The sequence below is a fragment of the Triturus cristatus genome, chromosome 8 (assembly GCF_964204655.1).
Source record: "Triturus cristatus chromosome 8, aTriCri1.1, whole genome shotgun sequence".
Classification (NCBI taxonomy): domain Eukaryota; kingdom Metazoa; phylum Chordata; class Amphibia; order Caudata; family Salamandridae; genus Triturus; species Triturus cristatus.
Genome location: NC_140591.1, coordinates 1,594,333,580 through 1,594,358,727, shown reverse-complemented (window position 1 = coordinate 1,594,358,727; position 25,148 = coordinate 1,594,333,580). Strand labels below are relative to the sequence as shown.

The 25,148-nt window shown below is 43.5% G+C and overlaps 1 protein-coding gene across 1 annotated transcript; it reads right to left on the bottom strand.

Annotated features, from left to right (window-relative positions):
- Positions 1 to 1,686: 1,686 nt before the first annotated feature.
- Positions 1,687 to 2,640, bottom strand: LOC146806273 (olfactory receptor 56A4-like). The gene has a single exon (XM_085623924.1). It carries the CDS (start codon positions 2,638 to 2,640, stop codon positions 1,687 to 1,689), a length of 954 nt encoding a protein of 317 aa, XP_085480050.1.
- Between the last annotated feature and the right edge of the window lie 22,508 nt (positions 2,641 to 25,148).

Here is a 25,148-nt window from a genome sequence, read left to right as displayed (position 1 = left end):
TCATCAAGCCCCACGCTATGAAGCATAGCGGCAAGAAAAGTAGCGATAACCCCTGTTATCGCTACTTTCCTTACGCCTGCTTCAGGACTAACTTAGCCATGATATCCTATGGAAGGTGGATATCATGGCTAAGTTTGTGAGGCCCTATGAACAAGCTAACTCCACACTTTGTGAGATTATTGCTGGGTTTCCAGCGATAATCTCACGTTAGGCAGTTAGCGCTAGGATTTTTATCGCTTTTGAGATAAGCGTTGTTAATAGCACGCTATCTCAGCGATGAAAATCCACGTTAGCCGGCGATAATTATCCTAGCGCTAAGTGCGCTTAGCGATAATTATCGCCGGTTGCTGCTGATATGCCCCCCTGTTGTTTGACTTGAACATCTCTCCAAACACCATGTTGAACTTTATAGCCAATATCATAGCACATAGCTTTATATAATATTTGATCAGGAAAATGGGACAATAATTTGAACTCTAGTGAGAGCACCTCCCAGGTTTGTTAATCAGTGTAATCAACTCTGCATTACATTATTCTACAACGACCGTATTTAATAAATATATGCAACAAGGTTCACTATACAGTTTAGCTGATCCCACTTCTTTCTTCGTCTCACCTGCACTCATTTTACTGGCGCTAGTAAAAACACTTCTCCATAGATCTTTCTCAGAGCTACGTCACTTATTCATGCTAAACGCTGGAGTTCGCCCCTTTAACCTATCTTTAAAAACATCACGAATGAATCAGCAGATCCCATTGTTTACCTCTATGTCGCAGGATGCTCCGGATAGTGGTGCTGAAAGAACAGCACCGCGGAAATACCCTACAGAGACTGGTCTGGATATGGGATGCTCTCATCCTCTTTCTTGGTGCACCCCTAGCACCTGCAAGTTATGCATATTCCATCCTTAAACAGCTTCTGTGGTCTGCAGAATAGAATGTACCTCCCCTGACGCCCTGGGGCAAGGAGCTTTGAATATCTAACCCAGTCTGATCTCTTTTTAAGCTAGCTGCTAAAAGTCTGATTTCTACAAGCTCATTAAGATTGGGCTCATGAGTGTTCAGTCCTAATTCTAAGGGGTGAAACAGAAGTCACTTACCAGAACACAAAACCAAGGTGATACCAATAATTCACTCATCAGAGAAAACAAACGGTCTACGTAGTTGGCATTTCCAACATGTATCACCCACAAGTTAATCCATTTTGCCTAGATAATTGTTAATTAAGAATGTCCATTTGACTCTAGTGTTGGTAACTGATATTTTGAAAGTAGTTCAAAATGTTTCCAATTGGAAAAGCAGACACCTGGGTCCTCATGTATGAGGAATTGGCTTGGAGCAGCGCCGCAGCCCTCTTGCTGCGCTGCCCTACGCCATGAAAGGGAAGGCATGCACCACATTTATGAAATACGGTGCAATCCTGTCCTTCCGCCCTGCACTGGCTCACAATTTGCTACCTAGTGCCAATGCAGGCACCCTTGCACTATTGTGCAAGTGTACCTCCTTTGCAGGCAGTTTTGTTGTTGTGCAGGAAGGGGGACCTTCCGGCACAAAATCAATCCTGAAAGGAATTTTCCTCTTTCTATGTGTGCTGCAGAAAATCATTAACTGAATATGTTCCAGGTTTGCCTGCATACTGCCATGTGTCATTATTTTACTTTATCAAATGACATTGTAGAAAACGACTTATGCACAGCTGCCCTGCATATTTCTGAACAATTTAAGAATGCCCTGAAAAATCTCACTGGTTCGAATACCATACACTATGGGATTCAGAGCCGGAATGACAAGATGCTCAGAGAACCTCAACAGAACAGGGACAAAGCTTGGCACAAATCTTTCGACTCTGTTCGAAATGTTACTCAATATTATGGTGCAATAGAGAAAGAGAGTCAAAATCAGGTGAGAACTGCAGGTGCTCAAGGCCTTGTGAGCTGTTCCTAAGGTGCCCAGCCTCAGTACAGCTTGGAGGATCTTGCCATAGGAGAATACTAAAGACAGTGAAAGAATTGTTAAGTATGTACTTGCAGTGATTAAATGATAGAGAACATTTGCTTCATTGCTGTTGCAGGAAATCTTCGCAAGAGCCGAGGTCTCACAGTGGCAATGGGGTATGCGCTTAGTTTCACAGTAATTCCCCTTAACAGGCAGCAGTGCATAAGGCAAGAGAACAACAGCATTGCTTATTAGTGCCACTGAAACAGCCTGCATAATCCCTTTGTTGGTGATGATAGAAGAATGGTGCAAAGGATCACAAATTGCAACATAACGGTCAAACGCCAGGCCCATAAGGACAAATGCTTCCATTCCCAGACAAAAATTAAATATGTATATCTGAGTAAAACAGGCCAATGGGCTGATAGTGTTCTCGTGAAACCAGAGGATGGCCAAGGTTTTGGGTGAAATCGTGAAGCTCATCAGTAAATCAACCAGTGCGAGGACACAGAGCAGATAGTACATGGGTTGGTGCAGGTGCCGCAATGAGTAGATTGTTGCTAATAGAGTAGTGTTGGCTGTGAGGACCACAAACAAGAGAAGAGCGATGGGGATGGACAGCCAGTGCTGCCAACTCTCAATCCCTGGAAAGCAGATCAGCACAAATTCAGAGAACCCTGAGGATCTGTTGTTTGCGGTGGCCATGTTAAGGTTTTGGTTCTTGCATTACCTACGAGAGAACAGTTAAGAATGTTAATGATATAGCCCTTAGCAACAACTGGTGACATGCAAATTATCACAAAATCTTGGGCTCAGATTCACTTGTAGTTTGTGCCCGGATTGCCTCTTAACGTGATGCAAACACTTTCCAAATATATGTTGTGGTATTTACTCTCCAAGTTAATCATGATTTGTTTTGAAAGGTTGCCTCGTGTAATACAAATTAGTGCTAACGATGGTACATGGCCTATGGGTAGTACATGGGTGTTCCAATGCCACCACCTATGGTGTTTGATGCAAATCCATACCAAATATTGTGAGAAACCAGAACTTGTTTGCAGTGTCCCCCCAGGTGTTGCCCTATGTTTTACTACTAGATACTGGTTTTCTGACTCTGATTGTGCCTTGAGCTCTGTTAACCAAACCCAGGGCCTGTGTTCTGATTAAAAGTGCATGGTAATTAGGTCTATTTTTCTATTTGTACTGACAACCTACCTGTAAATGACATAGTATGTGGTTGGGCATTTAGGTTTAGATGCCTAATAGATTGAATGTACTTAAGTGTGCAACACGGTGGGGCTTGCAGTCATTTTAAAAGTCTGCCCTGCCTTTCAGGCTGCTTTTGAACTTAAATTATGTGCAAATTCATCTTTTGAACTAAAGGTACTTCTCCAGTAGTAAATTACCTTATTTGTACATATAAGTCACTTCTATGGTCTACCCTAGGTGCCTCAGGGGTAGGTTGCCTTGTAACTATAAGCAGGGACATTATAAACAATGTTTTATATGCCTTTTTATATGCCCTGGTGAGAAAATAAACTGCACATTTTATTTTTCTCAATTGTAGTTCAATGGCTTCATAGGCTAACATAGGACTAAGTTAATAAAGTAAAACTATTGATATAAAGGAGCTAAACATATAATTCAAGGACTTAAAAGAATAGTTATGATAAATTCAACATCCTGCCATTGTTTGATTTGTTATATCTCCTACAGGAAATAGGTCATAGATCTTTATTTTCTGTGAGCCAGAATCCAGCCTTCCAGCAGCCCTTTTTTTTTATAGTTCTTTATTAATTTTATTAACCAAGAATATACAGCATAGAAAGACGTAAGAATGTATCATATTCCCACCCGCTCCCTCCGCCAAGGATCATCCCACCCCCCCCCCCACCCTGGCTGGTCCTTTGAAAGGCAAAAAAGAAAGAAAGAAAGAAGAAAAAAGAATAAAGATATATATTCGTACACTGGCAGAAAAAAAAAAAGGGAACGGAAACAGAAAAGAAAAAAATTAAGAAAAGAAGCGCTATCCAGAAATGAAACATAGCTTTACCCATGTTAAAGCACAAATTGGGCCATGCACAATATACATATATACATATACTTTATCACGCTGTCTTGCGACCATCTGATCAGAGGGGCCCAGATGTCCATCGCCTTGGCTCTAGCTCTGTGCCCCCTTCTCGCATATACTGCTGTCTCTACCCTGAAGACCGCCAGAATTCTCCTCAACCATTGTTGTCCTATAGGAGGAACAGGATCAAGCCAATGGGTAGCTAGGCAGAGTTGAAATACTATCACTGCAATAAAAAGAAAGGTCTGTACCCGAGCTGGTAGTCGAGAACTGCTCACTCCCAATACTATCAACTGTGATGTCATTTCTATATGCTGTCCCAGATGAGATTCAAGAATAGTTCCAACCTCCATTTTAATTGAATCCAAATTGGGTCAGGAAGCAAACATATGTACGATGTCTGTTGCTGGAAACATCCTCCAGCTCGAAAGTCTCCTGCTGATGCTGGTAAATCATGTTCTGAATTTCTGCCCAGTAGATTCGTTCCCAATTCAGACACACCATATTAACCTTCATTATTGTCCATAGGTGCTCAACCCCCACCCCCATTTATCCCTTGGTCCTGAAGAAGACACTGCTTCCAAGACATTCACTTTGCTGGACCCAACAGGGGTAGAAACGTCGACTTTTTCTTTTTCCTCCACAACAAACCGGATTGACAGTGATTCTATAACTGTTTTCTTTGTTTATGTTGTTGCATTCGTTAGATTTGCCAGAAGTCTGGCAGGATAGGTCCCTAAATCTATTGTGGATATATCTATATGCACTACCTTACCCTTGCACTTCACTTGCACTGATCCCAATTTTGCACTCGTCACCCTATTTGCACCAGTTTTAACCAAAATGTTGATGTCGACATATATTCTGTCATCTGAATTGTTGATCCTTTGACTAAAAACTTGATTAATTGATTAAATCACAGTCATTCATCGCATTTGCTATCTGGTGATGTCATAACTTTATGTGCATTGCCGACACATGGGTTCTCTGACATTTTGTAAACTATCTCCACTGTGACCTTTCTTTTGTGCACCGCTGCAAAACTACAGCGTGGACATGTTGTTCCCACAACTCCTCCCCATTTAGAAATCTTCTCCGGTGTTATATAAAGATTAGACCAGGTCTTGAAACATTGTAATTGGAGGTTAGTAGCAATGCAAGAAGTTTGGGCCATATTGAGTGAATCTTCAACCTCTCCTGCTTCAATCTGTAGCCGCTCTTTCCAGCGTTCACAGCGTTTGTGTAAATCATCAATCATCGTCTCATTTAGTTTGTTATAGATCCCACCTTGTGGAACTAATCCTTTAAGCAGCAGCTCAACCAACATCACCTGGGAAAAACCACTACTCCCCCCAAGTTTTCTCCCGGATAAATCCCTTATCTGAAAATATTTAAAGATTTTTGACCCCAAAAGTTTCCTTAATCCTGTCAAAGGAAATCACCCCAGTATCGTTCATAATGTTCTCAACCATCCTAACACCTTTGCCATGCCATATTTTCATAAGGCCATCATTAAAGATACTAGGGAACGATTCATTAGTATACAATGGGGTGTAAGCATGGATGAGGCCTAGACCAAGCCTTTTTCGAACTGCTTCACTCCTTTGTAATACTTAAAATCAGTATAATGCAGAAGACAATCCCTAGCCCCTGACCCCAACAGTAGATCAAAAATTATTGCAGGAGTCGCCTCCTGCCCTTTATCAAGTTCATCCCTAATTAGACTTCCTATTTTTAACAATATGGCCGCCCGGTGATATAGCTGAAGATTAGAGACGGCCCATCCTCCTCTGTCCCTGGGTAACATCAAAAACTTTAGCGCTCTCCGGGGGCAGTGATTGGCCCAGAGAAATTTAGTAAACAACTGGTTGATAGCTTTAAACTAACTATTTTCAATGGGCAGCGGAATAGCCCTAAAAATTATACATTTCTGGGCAGAAACAACATCTTGATAATGTTACACCTCCTCACAAAGCTTAACTTAAGGTTGTCTATGCGATTTAAATCTGTTTTGAATTTTGGAAGCAGTGGATCCAAATTATTTTCTACATCTGCCATTATCTCAACCCCAAGATATGTTGCCTTTCGTACAACCCGCGGGTCATTAAACTGGAGTCCCTTACCGACTTCCACAAGAATTTTGTTGGAATTAAGTCGATATCCCGAGATATGCCCTAAAGTCTCTGCCTCCTTTTCAATTTTGGCTAGTGCACCAAAAGGATTGGGGGTCGTGATAGCTAAATCGTCAGTGTACGCCAGGATCTTGGAGCTCCCCCCATTACAATGTATAGCTAAAATCTGATCATTACCCATAATTTTTCAGACCAGAGGGTCAATATACAAAGCAAATAACAGGGGGGAGCATGGACAGCCCTGACGCGTTCCCTTTCTAATTGACACAGGATCTGACAGTTCCCCCATTATAGCAATTCTGGCCACCGGATTGTTATACATTATTGAGATAGCTTTCATGAAACCAGTACTAAACCCTCTGCTCTCAAGAGTTCCCCATGAAAACGGCCAGGAGACCCTATCAAAGGCTTTCTCCGCATCTAGCAGGATTAGCCTGATAGGGTCCCCCGTAATCTCTGCCACATCAAAGAGAGCAATCATTCTCTGAATATGATCGATTGTGCTCCTACCCGGAACAAACCCATGTTGGGTGGGAGAAACCAGTTATTTAATCACTATGTCTTACCGATTTGCCAGAATCTTAGCGTTATAGGCCGATAAGACCCGAGCTCCTTGACCGACTTCCATTTTTTGGGGAAAACCACAATGTTGGCCGATCCCCATGACTCAGGCGCCCTCTGACCAGACTAGGCTTTTAGAAAAATTTCAACCATAATTTCCATGAAGCAGGGAGCCAATTTTTTATAGAATTCCCCTGGGATAAAATCCGTGCCTGCTGCCTTCCTGTTAGCCAGGGAGCTGATGACATCTGCTACCTCTTCAGCCGTAATGGGTAACTCTAATGCTTCTCTTTCCTCCCTAGTTAGCCATTCTCCTGGAATCTATGCTAGATAATCCCAAATTTCCTCCTCATTTCCCACAGTTTCCTCAGTATAGAGTAGTTGGTAAAAACACTGGAAAGGAGCCCTAATGTCTGTGGCCTCAGAGACTAACCCAGCTTGAGGACCATGGATTGTGAGGATTGCTCCCTCTGTCACCCTTTGTCTAGTGCGTACCGCAAGCAAATGTCCCACTTTCTCACTGCATTCATACATTTTGGATCTCCATGCTGTGTATTTCCCTGCCGCTTTCTTTGTTGGGACTACCAGAATTTTGGATTTGGCTAATGTGACTCGAGTTTGTACCTGGCCCAAGTCACCCCCATTCATAATAGCTTCAACTGATTGTGTCTCTGCGTCGCCTAGTTTATCGTAGAGTTCCTGTAGGTAGATTTTACCTGCTTTCTGAGACCGCCAGCCATGCCTTGAAGTTTCCCCCCTTATCACAGCTTTCAGAGTGTCCCATATGATGCTACCCCTGTTCTCGGATATAAATCTAGGAATACATACTTTCCTATGTGCTAAGTACTCTTGATCATAGAGGAGTGCTCTATCAAAGGTCCACCGCGGTACCTCCTTCTTTAAGGCCTGAAGTGGGATCTCTAGGATTAGCGGATTGTGATCAGACATGACCCTAGGAAATTTGAATATCCGACAGTTAGTAGAGAGACCCTGAGAGACCCTGAGACACAAAGAAATAGTCCAGCCCGGCATGTGTCTTATGTGGCGCTGAAAAGAAGGTAAAGTCATAGTCATTGGGTTCTTGCGATGCCCAAGCATCAATAAGTCCACGAGTCAAGCATAAATTCAGCAGAGCTTTAAAGACTTTGGGTTTACGTCCTCTATATAAGCTAGTCCCGAGCTTCATCGCGTATTAGCTCTCAAATTTAAATTAAAGTCACCACAGATAATTAAAGGCAACCAGTTCCATATTCAAACAGTTAAAAAGAGCTGGATCACTGAGAATTGACCCATAAATTGAGCAAGGCGTAAAAAAGTAATTATCCACATTACATAAAGTGAGGACCCATCTGCCCAGGTGATCTACCTTAGAGCGTAAGAAATTAAACCTTTTCCTGCAAGCCACAATGCCTACCCCTTTTGTGCGTGTGACTTGAGTTGTGAAGGAAACTAGTTGATACCCTATATTAACCGATGCAATTCTTAGCTTACCCCTTGTCATTTACTACATTCTCAACTGTCCTAGATAAAAATGTGCCTATAATTCCGTATAATCCCCATGCCATTACATATACTACAACCCGATGGACCAGCCGTGCCCCCAAAAGAGTCCCTAACCCCCTCCCTCCCCCACCCGACCTTGCAACAAACAAGGTCTGAGGGCCCTTTTGATGCCTCCTGCATGATGCTGCTTCCCACCACCACCCATCAAGCTCCACTATATACACAACAAAAGACTACAGATAGTTATTGTCCGAGTACATCAGCCTAGAGAGTCCTTATGGTCTGCGACTGCTGATATCTCCTGTAGAAAATCCTTTGTTTGTATCTCAGATGAAAAGACCTTTGTATTCCCCTGGTAGATGACCTTAAGGGGAGCACGACTCAGCAGATACACCTCACAGCCAACCTTTTGGAAGGGAGTGATGAGCTGGCGTAACCTCCACCTCCTTTCCACCGTAGCATGGCAGAAGTCTGGCCTGACAAAAAAGGAGTGGCCCTCGCCGAGCGCCTTACTTCAGGGCGTGCTTTGTCAAAGATTGCTTGTCGTAGCAAAAAGTTGCCAAAAAAGATTAATATAGCTCTGGGTTTCTCATCCTCTCCCACCTGCCCCTTCCTTTTCTTCAACATCAGTGGAAACCGATGTACACGCTGTACTTCTATATCTCAATCCCAATGTGACAGTTTGGGAAAGCCGCCCTTCAGCAATCGCAGCACAAACCCTCTGATGTCTTCGCCTTCTGCATTTTCCGGAATGCCCAAAAGTCTTAGATTGTTACGCATCTGGCGGTTCTCGAAATCTTCGAGCTTCCACACCACATGGCATCCGTCATCCTTGATTCATTTGACGTTGGGCTACACTCTCAGCTCCTGCCTTTAGAGTCACCACTCGCTGTTCCAATAACGTTGTCCTTTCGGCAATTTCTGCACAAGTTTTATTGATTTTCTGGATGGCCCCTTGTATCAGCTTAGTTGCATGATGTGCCCTCTTGTGCTCCTGTCGAGCCTCAGATTGTATTTGCTTGAGAGTGGAATATATAGGATCTATCGAGGGGGGCACCTCAGAAGTGGACTTCGTTAGGGTAGATATGTTATATTCCCCTTGAGCACCAGCATCTAGTGTCGGCCCATTATCAGTTTCGAAATGCGTTGCGGAGTAATCCCATTTTAATTGTTCAGATTGACTTTGATCGGAATCCGATAGCCTTGCGCACAGCATTTTATCCCCTCCCCCTTTATTTCTGCTCCGGCGCCTCTGAGTAGAGATAAGCTTTTGTGTATTGGGATTGGAATGACAGCTGTGGGTCAGATAAACTTACATTGGTAGCCTGTCCTAGTTCCTTATTCCCCTGTTCCCCCACCATGGCGTCAGCCACCAACAACTGGGTTTCCCCCTGTAAAATTATAGATTTGTCTGAACATGTGGGTGCAGAGGGTATTAGTCCCGTACTTACAGTAGCCAGGGGTGTAAGCCCCTCACCGCTTGCTGCCGTCACTGGAGTTTCCTCATTATTATTCTCCACAGCTTCGGCGAGAGATTTGCCTTTCTCCTGGACTTTCCCTCGACCGGTAAACATTCCTGGAATCACTGGTTGCTTGTCAGAGGCAGTGCCCGCCTCCTCACCTGGACACTGCTCCTTTGAGTTAGATTTCCTGAGGGCCGCCTCTGCACTTCCTGCTGCCATGGGAATAACGTCTCCTCTATTCTTCCCACTTGGAGCCTTGCGAATCACTGGGGGACTGCGCTGACTCCCGGCGGCTCCCGCTCCTGCTCCGTTACCAGTTGCACCACTGTATCCACGGTCCTGTGGGGGCTTGAGGACTTTCGGCAGCATCCTGATGCGGTGGGGTTGGCGACCGTGGCTGCCTGCACCCGACAGTATCTTCACGGCAGTCCGAATCAGCAGGTACACAAATGTGCTCGTTTTGCCTTGCGATCGCCCCAGCAGTCGCCTCAGACCATACAGTAGACAGTTTCTGGCCATTTAAAACATTTTAGCTGATGTCCCCTCGGAGTTTCCCTGGAGTCTCGGGTGGGTGGTGAACTGCAGAACCTCACGCAGCCGCCATCTTTCCGGGACTCTCCTGCAACTACCACACATCAGCCCTTCTATGACTAGTCAGCCTCTGCCAGGCTGAGACACTCTGTCTTAATGAAGTATGAGGGGGTGGAGGGTCCAAACTGACCTTCCATGAGTGAATGCCAGTTTGGACAGGACAGAGTTTCAGCCCCACAACCTGCTCCTCTAGCCAGACAGGAGAACCAGTAGATTAGTGATGGTGCTGGAAGGGGCATGTTAGGGAATCTTAGCTGCACCAGTCGCTTGTAATAAGCACATCTAAGTCTTCAGGAGAAACTTTCTCCATTTTGAACTTTGAAAGACTAGCGTTTTCTGGGACAAAAACATGCCACACTTTGCAGGAAGTGGTTGCACCCCTGGGTGGCATCCGGCATACTATCGGTCAGGGGTGCTCTTCAACAAGAGAAGAAGGATTGCCCTACTGGAACCCCTTCTGCACCCCAAGAGGACTGCATTTATTGGACTGCGCCTGTTGCATATTTCGGAACTACAGCCTTAAGGACTTTGTCTTGCTTCAAAGGGATTTGGGAGGGACTCCCTGAAAGTCACAGGTACAAAAGATCTACGAGAGTTCCCTGCCTTACACTACAGAAAAAGAAGGACTGCCCTGTTGGAACTGTGCCTGCATCCAAAAGATTGCACACTGGATGACTGCACCTTCTGCACACTTGGAACTACAGCCCTAAGGAATTTGCCTTGCTTCTAGAGTGGGCGGAGTGAAGTCCCTGACAGCAACAGGTTTAAAGAGCTCCACCTGTGTCGTCTCGACCTAGAGGAATCTATCTGAAGTGCTTACAGTGGACTTTTAAGAATTTGGCAAGCAGCATTGAGGGAGATGAAGTCTCAATATCTCAAGGACCATCTCGTAGCTACTAGACCCTTGGAAACTTTGAAACAACAAGGGGAACTTCAGGCAGACGTTCCAGATGTTTGTAGCAACTTTTGTGAAAAGCTCCTTAAGTTGACCAGGTGCATCGTGTGAGGTTTTGTCCAAGACCCCAAAAGGGTTGCCTGGTGCTGTGGACCACTGTTCTGCATCAGGAAACACTTCTGGAAGTAAGAACTATTGATGTTGGCCTGGTCCTCCCATACCTTTTTAAACCCTTTGATTGCCATATGCTTCAAAGTGCTAGTTTTACTTTTATACTTTAAAAATGTATATTTCTGGTTCCATACATAGGACTTTTGTTGTTCTGATGTGTATTTGTTCATGCAAATTTACAGTATTTTTAGAAATCAGTGTTGGGTTTTTTATTCTGTATTATTTCTTACTTATTTAATGTATTGGGGTTTTTAAATGCCTTGCACGCCTGCCTCCTAAGTAAAGCCTTACTGCTCATTGCCGGCTAAAAAGGGCTGAGCAAGGGAATCATTTTTTGAGACCTTGACTGGACCTTATTACTAGTGGTAGGTATCTACTTACTCCTACTAATAAACCACCTTCCAACAACTAACATTTTTAGGACCGGATCAGCACCAAAAAATGACTCTTGCTTGAGGCAGGAAAAACAGTGCACTAACTTTTAAAAGTCTCCATATGTTTACAACTTTGCATGTGTGCTGCAGCACACAAAGTGGGAAAAGTACTAAAGCTTAGTGTTTGTACTGAAAGGGTTGCCTTCCCTTACATAACATATACTTGATAAAATGCACACACCCTTTCACCATAGTGAAATGTTGTGTCCTCTGGATCATGTTAGTCTATAGGGTATCAAAGTGAAATACAGTGCCAAATCTTAATAGTTATGGCACATATGGCACAGGTTTTCTTCTATGCTTTCATTCAATATAGGCCGAATTGCGCTAAAACGAAGTACATCTGCCCCAAAGTATATAACTGATGAAAACAGCATAAAATCAAACAATCTATAAACAATCTATAAAAAGATCCCATTGTGTTAAATCACAATACGTGGGAAAAAATACACCTTATCATTTAACATCAAGAATCACTTTAGGCACATTAGAAAGCAGCAGTTTAAGCAGTGTTTTAGGGTTCAAAATAGTTTACTGAATTTTATGATAAGCAAAGACAATACAAAAAATACTACCATAGTAAGTACCCTGAAAAACCTTTCAATTAAGAACAATATATATATAAATATTTAAAGGTACAATATAGTGTGAAAAATAATGAATTAAAAAGGGAAGGGAAGAAAAACTAAATATTATTATTATGTCAAAATTTCTATTTTCAACAGAGCTACTTATAATTACCATGTACTAATAATAATTACAAGATAAAATGAAAAATATGAGTATGAAGTAACATAAACATCAATAAGTTTCTAAAATGAATGACAAGAGGGACTATTATGAACAATACCTGACATGGATAAATTAGCACCTCTTCTAGTACAAGTAATCAATGCAGTAATAGTTTTTAGAGCAGCTGACAATAAAAAAAATGAATAGTTTTCATTTTAAGTCAAATATATTCATATATTCATAGAAAGAGCAATGGATTTGCAAATCATATTATTAAATGAAAGTAACTCAGAAAATGTAAATATATTTTTATAACATCCCAAAATATACTGCAAAATGTAAGAACACAATTACATTCATAAAGCATATGTATTAATGAACCTGGATGTAAATTACAGTGCCAACAATTCAAAGTAGATAGAACCATTGCTTAAAATAACTTTACAGGAGTCCATAAGCAGTTTAAAAAAATAAAGGAATTTGTCTGATATAGAGATACAGGTAACCGTCCTGAAATACTATTTAACCATATTTTCTCCCATGTATCACATGAGAAAGATGTTAAAAGTTTGTTATTCCAAAATGTTGAAATCATGTCAATATTGTTTCCTTGAAAATTATTACATTTTTAAAAATTAATGAAACAGCATGAGATGAAGAAGACACTTCATGAATATAATAGCTGAATCTGAATTAATATTTGAGGGGTAATTATTAGGAAAGGAGTCTAGAATAGAATTACATAAAAGCTCATATCTAAAAAAATCAGAAGGAGGTAAGCACATTTTATGTCAAAATATTTTGCATAAAAAATACCAGCTTTAATCCAGGAATGCCAACATGTTACTGTTCAAGATAGTTTTAATTTAGCATTATGTCATAATGACATATCAAAAGAATGTGAAATAGTCGAATGAAAAAGAGAATCTAAATCTTGAAATATTAACTTTGTAGATTTCAAAATAATAGATTTCTTAATTACCATTGAAGTTCTAGACATAATTAGCAAAGGAGGTAAAGGAAATGGCGTTATGAAAAAAATAATATAAGAAGACAAGTAGCGTGGTTATTAAGGTGGGAATAATTAAACCAAAGAAAACGTTGTTTTAATATAACCGTTTTATGATAGTTGAAAAAATGTGGCAAGCCAAAACCTCCATTACGCTTAGCCATTTTTCAGTTTTTTGTAGCCTATACAGGGAGTTTTATTATTCCAAAGAAACTAAGGAAAATGCTGATCAATAGTCTTATAAACCTGCATAGGAAATCGACTAGGAATCATAGATAGGGAATAAATCATTTTAGGGGCTATTACCATTTTTACTGAATCAATTTTTCACAACCATGAAAGATGAAATGCAGACCATTTAGATAATAGAGCCGCAATTTAAGGTACTTTTTTTCTAATAGAAGTGGAAAACAGAATGCCAAGATATTTAACTTTATGTCTTTGCCAGATTATTTCTTGTGTAGGTAACATCTCAGGAATACAATGACTATTTAGAGGGGAAAAATCAGTTTTGTTGGTATTTAATGTATAACATGAAATCTGAGAATATATTGAGATAATATCTAATAATGGAGGAAGTGAGGATTTGCAATTACTAATAAACAAAAGTATATCATCTGCATATGCTAATGTTTTAATGATAACATCCTTGATAATAATACCAGGGATAGCAAACCATTTTCTGATAGTATTATGTATGGGTTCAATAACAAGAAGAAATAAGAATGGAGACAAGGGACAACCTTGCCTGGTACCTCTGAAAAGAAAACCTGATTAGAAATTTGACCAATAATCAAAAGGCGTGCAGAAGGACTAGAATAGAGAGCAGATATCATGCAAATCAATGGATCACCAAAATTAAATGCAGATAAGGTACGAAATAAAAATTCCCAATGAACTTTATCAAAAGCTTTTTCAGCATCCAATGCAAGCACTCCAGATGGCAAAGAAAAGGAAGACCCCTGTTCAATAGCATGTAATAAGACTCTAGTATTATTGACAGAATATCTATTATCCATGAAAACAGATTTATCAGGATAAATAAGGGAATCCAGTACGGTGGTAAATCTGGTTGCAAGAATATTAGCGTAGAGTTTACAATCTTGATTTATTAAGGAAATAGGGTTAAAAAATCAATACAATGGTTGGGTCTTTGTTAGGTTTGAGGAACTATAATAAAAGCTTAACTAAAGTAATCAGAAGTTGAGCCTAAAGTTGTAAGGCAAATTCTTTATACAATTCTGCTGGAATACCATGAGGACCCGGTGATTTACCCTGCTTAAGGGATTTAATAGTCAATTCAATTTCTTCCATAGTAATTGGTGAGCCAAATGTTTCTTTGGTTTTCTGTAAAACTTTAGGTAATCCACATTTATGTAAAAAATGACCAGTGAGGGGTCTTCAAAATTAGGTTAATTATATAATGTGTAGTAATAATTTTAAAATTCATTAACAATATCCATTTGAGATAATATAATCTTTCCATTAGAACTATTAATTGAATTATTCTGAGTTTTATCTTTTTTAATATATAAATAGTTTAACAAGAGCCGTCCAGATCTATTAGCATTAAAACTTAACTTTGCTTTAGTGTTAGAAAGTGGTATACCATCTCTTTTGCTTAATATGGAATTAAAATCATAACACAGCTTTTGCCATTTTATTTTAAATTGGGGATCATTAGATGTTATGAAGTCTCTCAAATTTTACAATTTGTTTATCCAATTCTTTAATTTTAGAATTGAATAACTTGTTTTAATGAGCCATAAGATAAACTGATGTCCCTCTATTATATGACTTAAAGGCACCCCATTGACCTAACATAGTTGTAGAACCTTCTGGGTTAAAAGTAAAATAATCCTGCAGTGCTGAATAGAATTTTGTTTTATTATATTCTTTAAGAACAGTATGTGAATTCATAAGCCATCTGGATGGAGCTTGAGAATTTGGATCTAGTTGTAGACCCAGATAAATGGGAGCATGGTCAGAAATATCAATATTATAGGTATGTGGTGAAGTTACTGAGTGAATTGCTTGGCAAGAAACTAATAGATAATTGAATCTTGAGTAAGAGTTATTAGGTGTTGAAATAAAAGTAAACACTTTCTCAGCAGGACAATGCAACCGCCAAATATCCACCAACGTAGTTGTTTTAAAAAATGACTTTAGCATAAAAAATGCTCTAGGTGGTCGATATTTAGTTTGTGATAACCTATCTAATAAAGGGTCACATATAAGGTTAAAATCTCCTCCAACAATATTTCGGACATTGCCTAAGTTGAGAACCTCTGTGGTAAGAAGAGACCAAAAATTGGGGTAATCAGTAGTCGGACCATATGCATTAATTAAAAACATAACTGTATCTTGAATTTTAAGTTTCACTATAATATAACAACCTTCTGCATCTGAAGATTTTCTCAAAATCTGAAAATGTAAACTTTAAGCAAGGAGGATAGCAACATCATTTTTCCTATGTACAGCCAGGGAAGATATGACAGTATCAACCCATTTTTTTTGCATATAAGCTAAGATCGTATCATCTATATGTGTCCCTTGTAAGAAAATAATGTCCGCTTTATATCCTCATAAATAATCTAAACTTTTTGTATATTTTATAGGATGTCTTAAACCTTCAACGTTAAGGATACCATTTTAATATTATTGAAATTAGCCATCATGAAAAAAAGAGAATGTATCAAAAAACAAAGAGATGAAAAAACTTTGAAAGCATAAAAGAATAAAAGGTAGCTCTAGAAGTGAACAATACGGAAAAAGGAGAAGTAAAGAAATGTACAAACAGAAAAGGACATAATTTAAACATTAATAACAATGTTGAAATGCACACACTCTTAGCAAGCATGACGATAGGCCCTTCAGAGCGCTGAAAGAACTTTGAGAAACCGTCTTTCCCAATACGCATAGTCGAAGGGTCCAATAGACCATATTTGAAGCCAAGACTTTGCAACCCTGAAAAATGCATTTCGGGCCCGTCTGGCCCTTCATCAGGGGAATCTAAACACTGAACACGATTTTATTTGTGACTAATGTTAGTTTCCCCCCCCCCCCCGTAACTCACCTCTCACGGTTTTAAATCACTGTAATTCGAGTAATTCACTTTTGTTTGGCACAGTACCTTTATTCGTTGTTTAAAGCGTTTATCCACCGTAGCACATGACAGCATTGCCACTTTGGCATCTTGGCATTGATTTTTAACTCTTCTGGCAGATTCCTTTTTTGACTTTTGTTTTCTGGCATAATCTCTCATTGGAAAGTATAGTGATATATGTGCATTTCTTTGTTTAGATTCCCCTGATGAAGGGCCAGACGGGCCCGAAATGCATTGGGATCATGTTTATTAGATGATATGGAGTGTATACAATATCATCATTACAGCATTCAATCGCATGGATCATTTGAAAAATTTGCTAAATAAATTCTGACACCAAGCATCAACTGCACCTTAACTCAACGTAGTGTTTACTTTTAAAAAAAAATATTACAGCACACGCTTGAAACGGTGTGCCCAGAGGGACGCTGCCTGTGATCAGCCAGCGCATGAGAATTACTTTGTCTTCACACACTCCCAGGGTTTGAGAGTGATACCTCAGTGGCACCCAACAAACTTCTCATTTTCATCACTTGCCAGGTCTGTGCATGACCCGAATTCTTTTTGGATCTTCAACTTTTTCAATTCCCATAGACGCCCATGTTTTGGTGAAAATATGGGCTTCTATTGGAATTCTCAAGTGCATATTATCAAGTACATTATCGCCGCTTTAGCTGCAGTTTTCTGCCGCTAAAGCGGCGATAGTTTTAACACCATGCTTGATAATATGCCCCCAAAATGGCAAAAATCTAATGGAGGGAACAGGAGATAAGCATTTTTAAAGAATATACACTTTCTAGTGCATACAAATCTATAGCACCAAATTGGGATATCTGGTCATGCTTGACCAGGACAAAGTCAAAGTTTGAGGCTGACTGCGATGGAGCTTTATTCAGATATTCAAAGTGGGAGGCCTTGGTCAAAATGTAACCTTAGCACTTACGGGCCGATTCCGATTCCGGTCGCAAAACGAACCGACCGACACGGACCCGGACCCGGACCGAATACCGACCGACATGGACCAGCGCCATACAACCTGTGCAGTACTATGCAACGCGTGTGAATTACAACCGACACTTACGGAATACAAGCCGTACGACCGAGCCGTAGGGAAAATAGTGATCCGGCTGGAAAACTGACGCGATTATCACCGACCGACACGAACCCGGAATGAAGCCGACCGACCCGTACCCACGATGTACGATTTGCGCAGTACGATGCAATGCGTGTAAAACCAGACCGACTCTCACGGAGACCAAGCCTCACGACCGACACGCACAGACAACCCGGCACACAAGCAACAGAGACCGCCGAGACCGACATGTACCAAACACAGAAGACAGGCAGCGTGAACGAGGCGGAGAAGACCGCACGAGACAACAGCAGCGTCTGTTTCCATCACATGAACGTCCCCTTCATGCCTACAAAACTCAAAGGAAAAAAGAAAAAAAATGGACCAAATAAGCAATGACAAAGCCAATAAATACCACAAAAAAAACATGGGACAAAGACACACCCACCACTCCAACTATATAAAGGACTACAATCACTACCATCATCCCTTGCAAATAGGAGATACAGCCAGCAGCAAACACCAGTACACAACAACCACAGACACACTCACAACTCATCCATCACACAACTCACACAGCATCAGCACCTCATACAAAAGCACATACACATACACCCAGCAAAACCAACACCAACCCACCATCACTTGCACCCTCACACACACACATCCCTTACCACCACCACCCATCACCATGCCCCCAAAGAAGAATCCAAAGTTCACAGATAGTGAGTTAGAAGTACTGGTAGAAAAGATCATCAGAGTAGAGCCACATTTGTTTGATACATTGGTCCAAAGGACCCCCATCACACAGAAAACCAAGATGTGGGCGAGGATTGTGGACAAGGTGAACGCCTAAGCACCAGTAAGGAGCACTAAGGACGATATCCAGAACAGGTGAAATGACGTGCGCAGGAGGGTCAAGAAACTCATTGAAAAATATCACGCCCTGAGTCAGTGCACCGGCGGTGGCCCTCCTGCCAAACCAGTCTACTTCAGGACCTGGGAGGAGAAGGTGCGGGACATCCTACCACCAGAGAGCATCAATGGCCTAACAGACATCCCAGAGCCTGGTGAGTACACAATCAACATACCCAAGCATGTGTGGCAAGGGAACAGTGAAACCATGCACCACAAGCAAAGCTACAGTAACCAATAGATAATCATCCCAAGATGTGTATGCCAGTCAGACAAACACAATACTTGCCATCTCAGAGTGACTGGGAACTGTGTCATGACATGCACCAACCTATAAATAAATTGAGCAGCCAGTGGCACTAAGCCAAATAGACCCTGCTAGACAGTTTGCCACCACAAACACACCACCTCACAGTGCAGCTGACTGTCAGGAAGGAATAGTGGGGATGCAGGTGAAGTGAGTGTAGACAAAAGCATGATGGGGCCTGTAGTCACAGATAATGCTCCCCCTCCTGATAGGCCCATCAAGACCTCTCTGAAACATGCCCACATCACAGGGAGTGGAAAATGACTGACAAGATGGCTGACACTGGGTCCTGCTGTGGGAAGCACAAGGCCCTGCTAGGGCTAGTGTGCAAATCAGAAGCAGGACACCACTGACTGACATTCTGAAAGACAACTTGCACGCCCTACAATGGAAGCACGTTTCATGATGGGAAGGAGGACTGACAGCCCTGACCATACTTATCAGCATGGGGAGACACCGCCCCTCAACACAAACTCCACACAACTCACCGGGTACAATGCATTGACACACACCTCATTGAAATATCAGCACAAGATACCCCGTACTGGGTGCTGCTGTGTAAAGCACAGGGACCCACTTTGGACTTGTAGCCAAACAAACACCAGGATTTCACAGTTCCGCCTTACAGGGAGTGGGAAGGGACTGACAAGATGTCTGACACTGGGCTCTGTTGTGGGAGCACAAAACCATGCTGGTAAATGTCCAACAACAAACATCAGGACTACACAGTCAGCCATCTTGCCATTGCTGTCACACCCCCTCACAGGGAAGCAGAGTCAAGAGGGAGGAAGTATGGGCATGCTGGGAAGGGGGGTGTAGCCAAGAGTATGATGGGACTCGCAGTCACAGACAACCTACACCCACCCACATGGCCCAGCAAGATCAAACTGAACCATACTCGCCTCACAGGCAGTGGGAAGGGACTGACAAGATGTCTGACACTGGGCTCTGTTGTGGGGAGCACAAGGCCATGCTGGGAAATGGCCAACAACAATATCAAACTCTGTCTGTGACAAGCTGGGAAAAAGCAGTGTACAGGCAGGCATCTGTTCGAAAAGTAGAAAATGTCATGTTTGTTAACCATGGATGCATGTAGAAACATAAATCACATTGTGTGTCTCTTCCAAAGACAGGTGGTGCTGGGCACCCAGCACCAAATGATGAGGACACCCAGTCCCAGACTCTGGTGGACACTGAGCTCTCTGGTCTGACTATCTCACTGTCCTCTTTGGATGACGACGACCAACCTGGCCCCTCCGGTGTGAGCCATCATGCAGCACCAGCAGTATCAACATCTGCCCCCCCTGTACCCACGCCTCCAGCATCTGGACACCGATAGGCCACCCCCGCCAACACGGACAGACCAAGGCCAATCAACACCCACAGCACAGGCACACAGGACCCCCCCGGAAGCTACAGCAAACACCACCAGCAATACCACCCAAGGGGTCCTAGTATCTCCTGTGCATCCCGCCGCTGGTCCTGCCCGTGTGGAGAGGGGTACTGGGAGGGGTGGGAGGCACAGGGCGCGCCTTGCAGAGGGGTCTGGACTCCATGATGACCCCCACCTGGCACGCATCTTAGATGCGTACCAGGATAGCACCGGAGGATTTGGCCAGGTAGTGGGGATCCTCAAGGACATGCAACATGAGCAGGTCGCCCACCATGCCCGCATGGAGGCCAAGTGGGATGACATTACTGCGGTGCATCGTGACATACTACAATGCCACTGCCAGATAAACACCAACCTGTTCACACCCTCCTGTGTGCCCACAACATCTGTCGCAACACCATCTGCCAGCGCCACAGGGAGGGAGGAGGACTCTGGCGGAGAGTCCCCTGCTCCGCAGAGGCCTGCACATGAGGATCCCCCCCCCCGGAAGAAGAGGGTCGTCCGAAGAAGGACATGTGGGAGGCAGATGTCCCAGCACATCCCACAGGGCCTCTTTGTGCGTTCACCTTGTCCATTCGCACACAACTCGCCCACATGACATGGAGGGTTCATGTTGGGCCAATGTATCAGATGACTGGGGACTTTACTCTGGACATTCCATCTACCAGCACTTCCAACTCCAATGTGAACTTTGGATTTCCAAACCACTGTACAGCACCCACCATCCTGTGCACTTCCCTCACACATGTTTGTAAATAAACTCACCAGTACACCATACTTGTCTCTGTTGTGCTTCCAACTTGTCATGTTCAGGGAGATGTCGATCTGCTACACAACACAGTGCATGCAAAATAGTGCAACAATGTGACCAACGTAAGGTGAGTCATGGGGATGTGACACATGTGAGGGAGATACACCACTATGGCAACACAAAAGATATTCACCATGGCCTTGTTAATCATCACACACAATGATGTTGACCTGAAACGCATTGGCATGCACAGACACAACACCAACCCCAGTCAGTGGTAACAAGTCCACAGGTGAGGTAAGCAGATGTCACTCAGATGTGGAAAGACAGACAACGCACATAACAAAGCGTAGCACAGGTTCATTACACATCAGCAACATGTTCATTCCACACTAGTTGCATGGTAATTCTACGTAACAGTGGACACACGCTCCCAATGTGTTGGAGAATGGAAGTCCAGCGATGTGTGGTACATCAGTTGATGGGAATTTTCAACTTCCACACTGGTGTTGGCTTCTGGGTGTTGACCACACAACAGGCAAAGTTCCCTGGAAAGGACAGACAAGATACAGACAAAAGCACAGAAGAACAGGAGAGAAATGCAAGACACCTACACAAACAATAGTTAGCAGTACTACCCTATTAGTACACACCACCTGAATGGACACATCACAACACGCATCCAGTCAAGTGGCACACAGACACACTCAAAAGGCAACAGAGCTGGCACAACACATTCCAGGCTACCTCCATACATTCACATAACAACCATGGAAACTCACATTCATGTGAAGAAGTTGTTGATGAGTTGTGAGCGGACGTCACCATCATCTTCACCATCAATGGTATCTTAGCCCAGGCCGGGATCCTCTATAGGTGCCGGATTTTGGTCATTGTCATTGTCATCCTGGATGAGAGGCACCTCCTTCCGCACTGCCATGTTGTGTAGCATGCAGCAGACAAGGATTAGTTTGCACACCTTTGCAGGCTCTTATGGGAGGGCCCCTCCGGTTTTGTCCAGGCAGCGAAAGCGGCTTTTCAGGAGGCCGAATGTCCGCTCAATCACCCTCCTACTCCGACCATGTGCTTCATTGTAGCGCAGCTCGGCTGGTGTCACAGGGTTTCTGAGGGGTGTCAGCAACCATGGCATGTTGGGGTATCCGGAGTCACCTACACACACAAAAATGAACAAGTAGCTGAGTTTTGTAGGAGTGTGGAATACAACATTGACAAACACACACAATGAGAAACAGTTGGTACACACCGACAAGCCAGGCATGCTGAGCTGGCATCTGTGACATCAGCGTTGCAATGCAACTACTCCTTATAATGTAGGCATCGTGCGCAGAACCAGGGAACCGTGCACACACATGTGTGATTGACATGTCAGCAAGACAGACCACCAGAGCATTGATCGAATGGTAGTGCTTCCAGTTACGGTATGCCTGCTCATGTGCCTGTGGTGGTATCAGGGCAACATGTGTCCCATCAATAGATCCGATGACGTTCGGCATCCTCCCCAGTGTATAAAAGGCATCCTTTATTTCAGGAAGCTCAGCTGGGCTCGCGAACTTGATATACAGGTCGTGGAATCGCAACATCCCCTCCAAGACACCGCGTAGCACCCGACTAAACATCGTTTGCGATATCCCACCAGCAGTACCCACAGTGTACTGGAAGGTACCAGTAGCAAAGAAGTGCAGGGCTGCCATCACCTTCACCTCTGGGGTCAGTGCTGTAGAGTATGTCCGGCCAGGTAGCAAATGTGGTGCCAACTGCTCCACCAACTCTGCAATCATTGGCCTGGTGAAGCGGTACCATCTGATGCAGTCGCATTCCTGCATGGTTGCAAGGTCAGGGAACGGCCGATGGACAGCTGGTGCCCTGCAGTACAGAGATGCACAAAGGAAGATTGTCAGTTCATCCACCCATGTGGCCATGACCACGATCAATATCACATTCTAGTTCATCACATTACACAATGTACTGAGGTGTGTGCTGTTGGTCATGGACACATATGTCACCTACAAGACCACCACCTCACATCTCAATTCCACATGTCCGCTTGAGTCCCATGTAGTGCAATGGCCAATCATCTGGCTGTGTCACCCAACCTATGTGCTGCTGCAATGTTCCAAACACACACACAGTGACAATTGAGGCCTCATGTCTCCCAGGAATCACAGATCTTTGCCATGCAGAAACCCAGGCTCCCTGTATTGCCACATCAACACAGCAATGGACATGGCATAGCACGTACACACCACAAGGCAAGTGTAAGTCCCACAGGTAGTGGCCACTGGTGTTCCTGCCGGCCCGACATGTACGTCTCTTAGACACACACCCGATCAAGGTTGATTCATATACCACGTGAATGTGGAGACTGTCACCCATTGGGAACATTTGATCAGACACATCTGAGACACAACATGCACACAGACTGTGGGTGCGCATCAGTATTGTGGCTACAGGTATCACTGTGACATACAAGCCATCACCCCCAGGACTCAGGGTGTATGTGACCTGTCCTAAACATATCCAACCTGACACTGTGTCCGTGACTCATGACCATTACTGTACAATTGCACGTCACAATGGTAATGTGCACAACACACAAAGGATTCTGCCCCCATGTACACGTGCACAGCCTGGGAGTGGCTGCACAAAGTGCAAGCAAAAAAACCAAATGTGGCCCCCCCGAACACCAAGGGAATGCTGCGTTACATGCCATGTGACACTGTGTGGCCAATGCTGTAGTGTGATAGGTGTGCACAGGTGTCCCTGGCCAGTAAATGTGTGTTGCATCCGTATAATAGTCACACTAATGAGGTCCGACACGGGTGACAATGCGTACGCATTGCACGGATCTTGTCCGAGGCGTGCGTACGGTTTGTCATTGAATACAATGAGGTCCGACACGGTTGACTATCATGCATACACGTCGGACAGGCATGGTCCGAGACAGGCGTACGCCTTGGCCATTGAATCGTATGGAGACGGGTGCATGTGTATATTCAAAATATGCATTGTACAGTCAGTTGAACGAGCCGGGCGCACCCATTGGCTCCGGACTGTCATGGAGACGGATGCGGATTCAAAACTTGTACGAGTTGTGCACTGGAAATTCAGTTGGATGCCTACAACAATGTTGCAATTTCAAGTGTTCCATGAAGGTGAAGATTTGAATGATGCGGAAGGCGTGTACGAGTCGTACTTTCAAATGGATTGGCCAGATTCATAGAATGCCACCGTGTTGGACCTATCACTTGGGACACATGGCACAGATTCTGCCTCTGCTGCACAGATATAAGGCTGGCTGACCCCCAGGAAGGTCACTTGCCTGCACTACATGCTACTGGACCACATCCCTGCTACCACTGCTGCAGTCTCTGCATCCTCTGGCTCATGCTATGGCACGCACTCTGGAGAGGGCCCCAGCCTTCACTGAGGAGGAGAACCAGGCCCTGCTAGACGGGCTCCTTCCACAGTACAGCAAGCTCTATGGGAAACCAAGGGAGCAGGTGAGTGTGCAGTCCACTGACTTCCTAATTATGCATGTTGGCTGACTAGCAGTACTAGCAGTGTGTACACCAGTGGCAAGCATTCTCAATGACTACTTTCATCCCCCAAAGTGTGTGGGTACATGTAATGAATAGGTTTCCTGCTGCTAAAGTGTATTATTGCAAGCTTAAACTATCCAGGCATTGTTAACATGTCAGACATGCAGGTGATTTTTCCTTCCCCATGGTTGCACTACCTGTGTAATTCATTTCCGTTTGTGATGATGACATGTATATCCAAATGTGTGCTGCACAAATCTGGGGAATGTGTGTTACAGTACTTTTCACTTTGTCATCCTCAGAGGTTGATGCCCACCAGAAGCAGGAGATCTGGCTGCTCATCGTCCGGGCTGTTCGTTCTGCGGGGGTCTACAAGCGCTGGATCCGCAACTGCCAGAAGAGGTGGCAGGTCTTTCGGGGCTGGACCCGGAGGATAGCTAGAGTCCAGCTGAAGCTGTCACCTCCACGCAGGAGGGGCGGACACCAGACCCTGACTCCCCACATGCTCCGGATACTGGCGGTGGTCTTCCCAGACCTGGATAGG

Coding starts and splice junctions, on each gene's coding strand:
- LOC146806273 (XM_085623924.1), bottom strand. CDS start 2,640: ATGGCCACCGCAAACAACAGATCCTCAGGGTTCTCTGAATTTGTGCTG.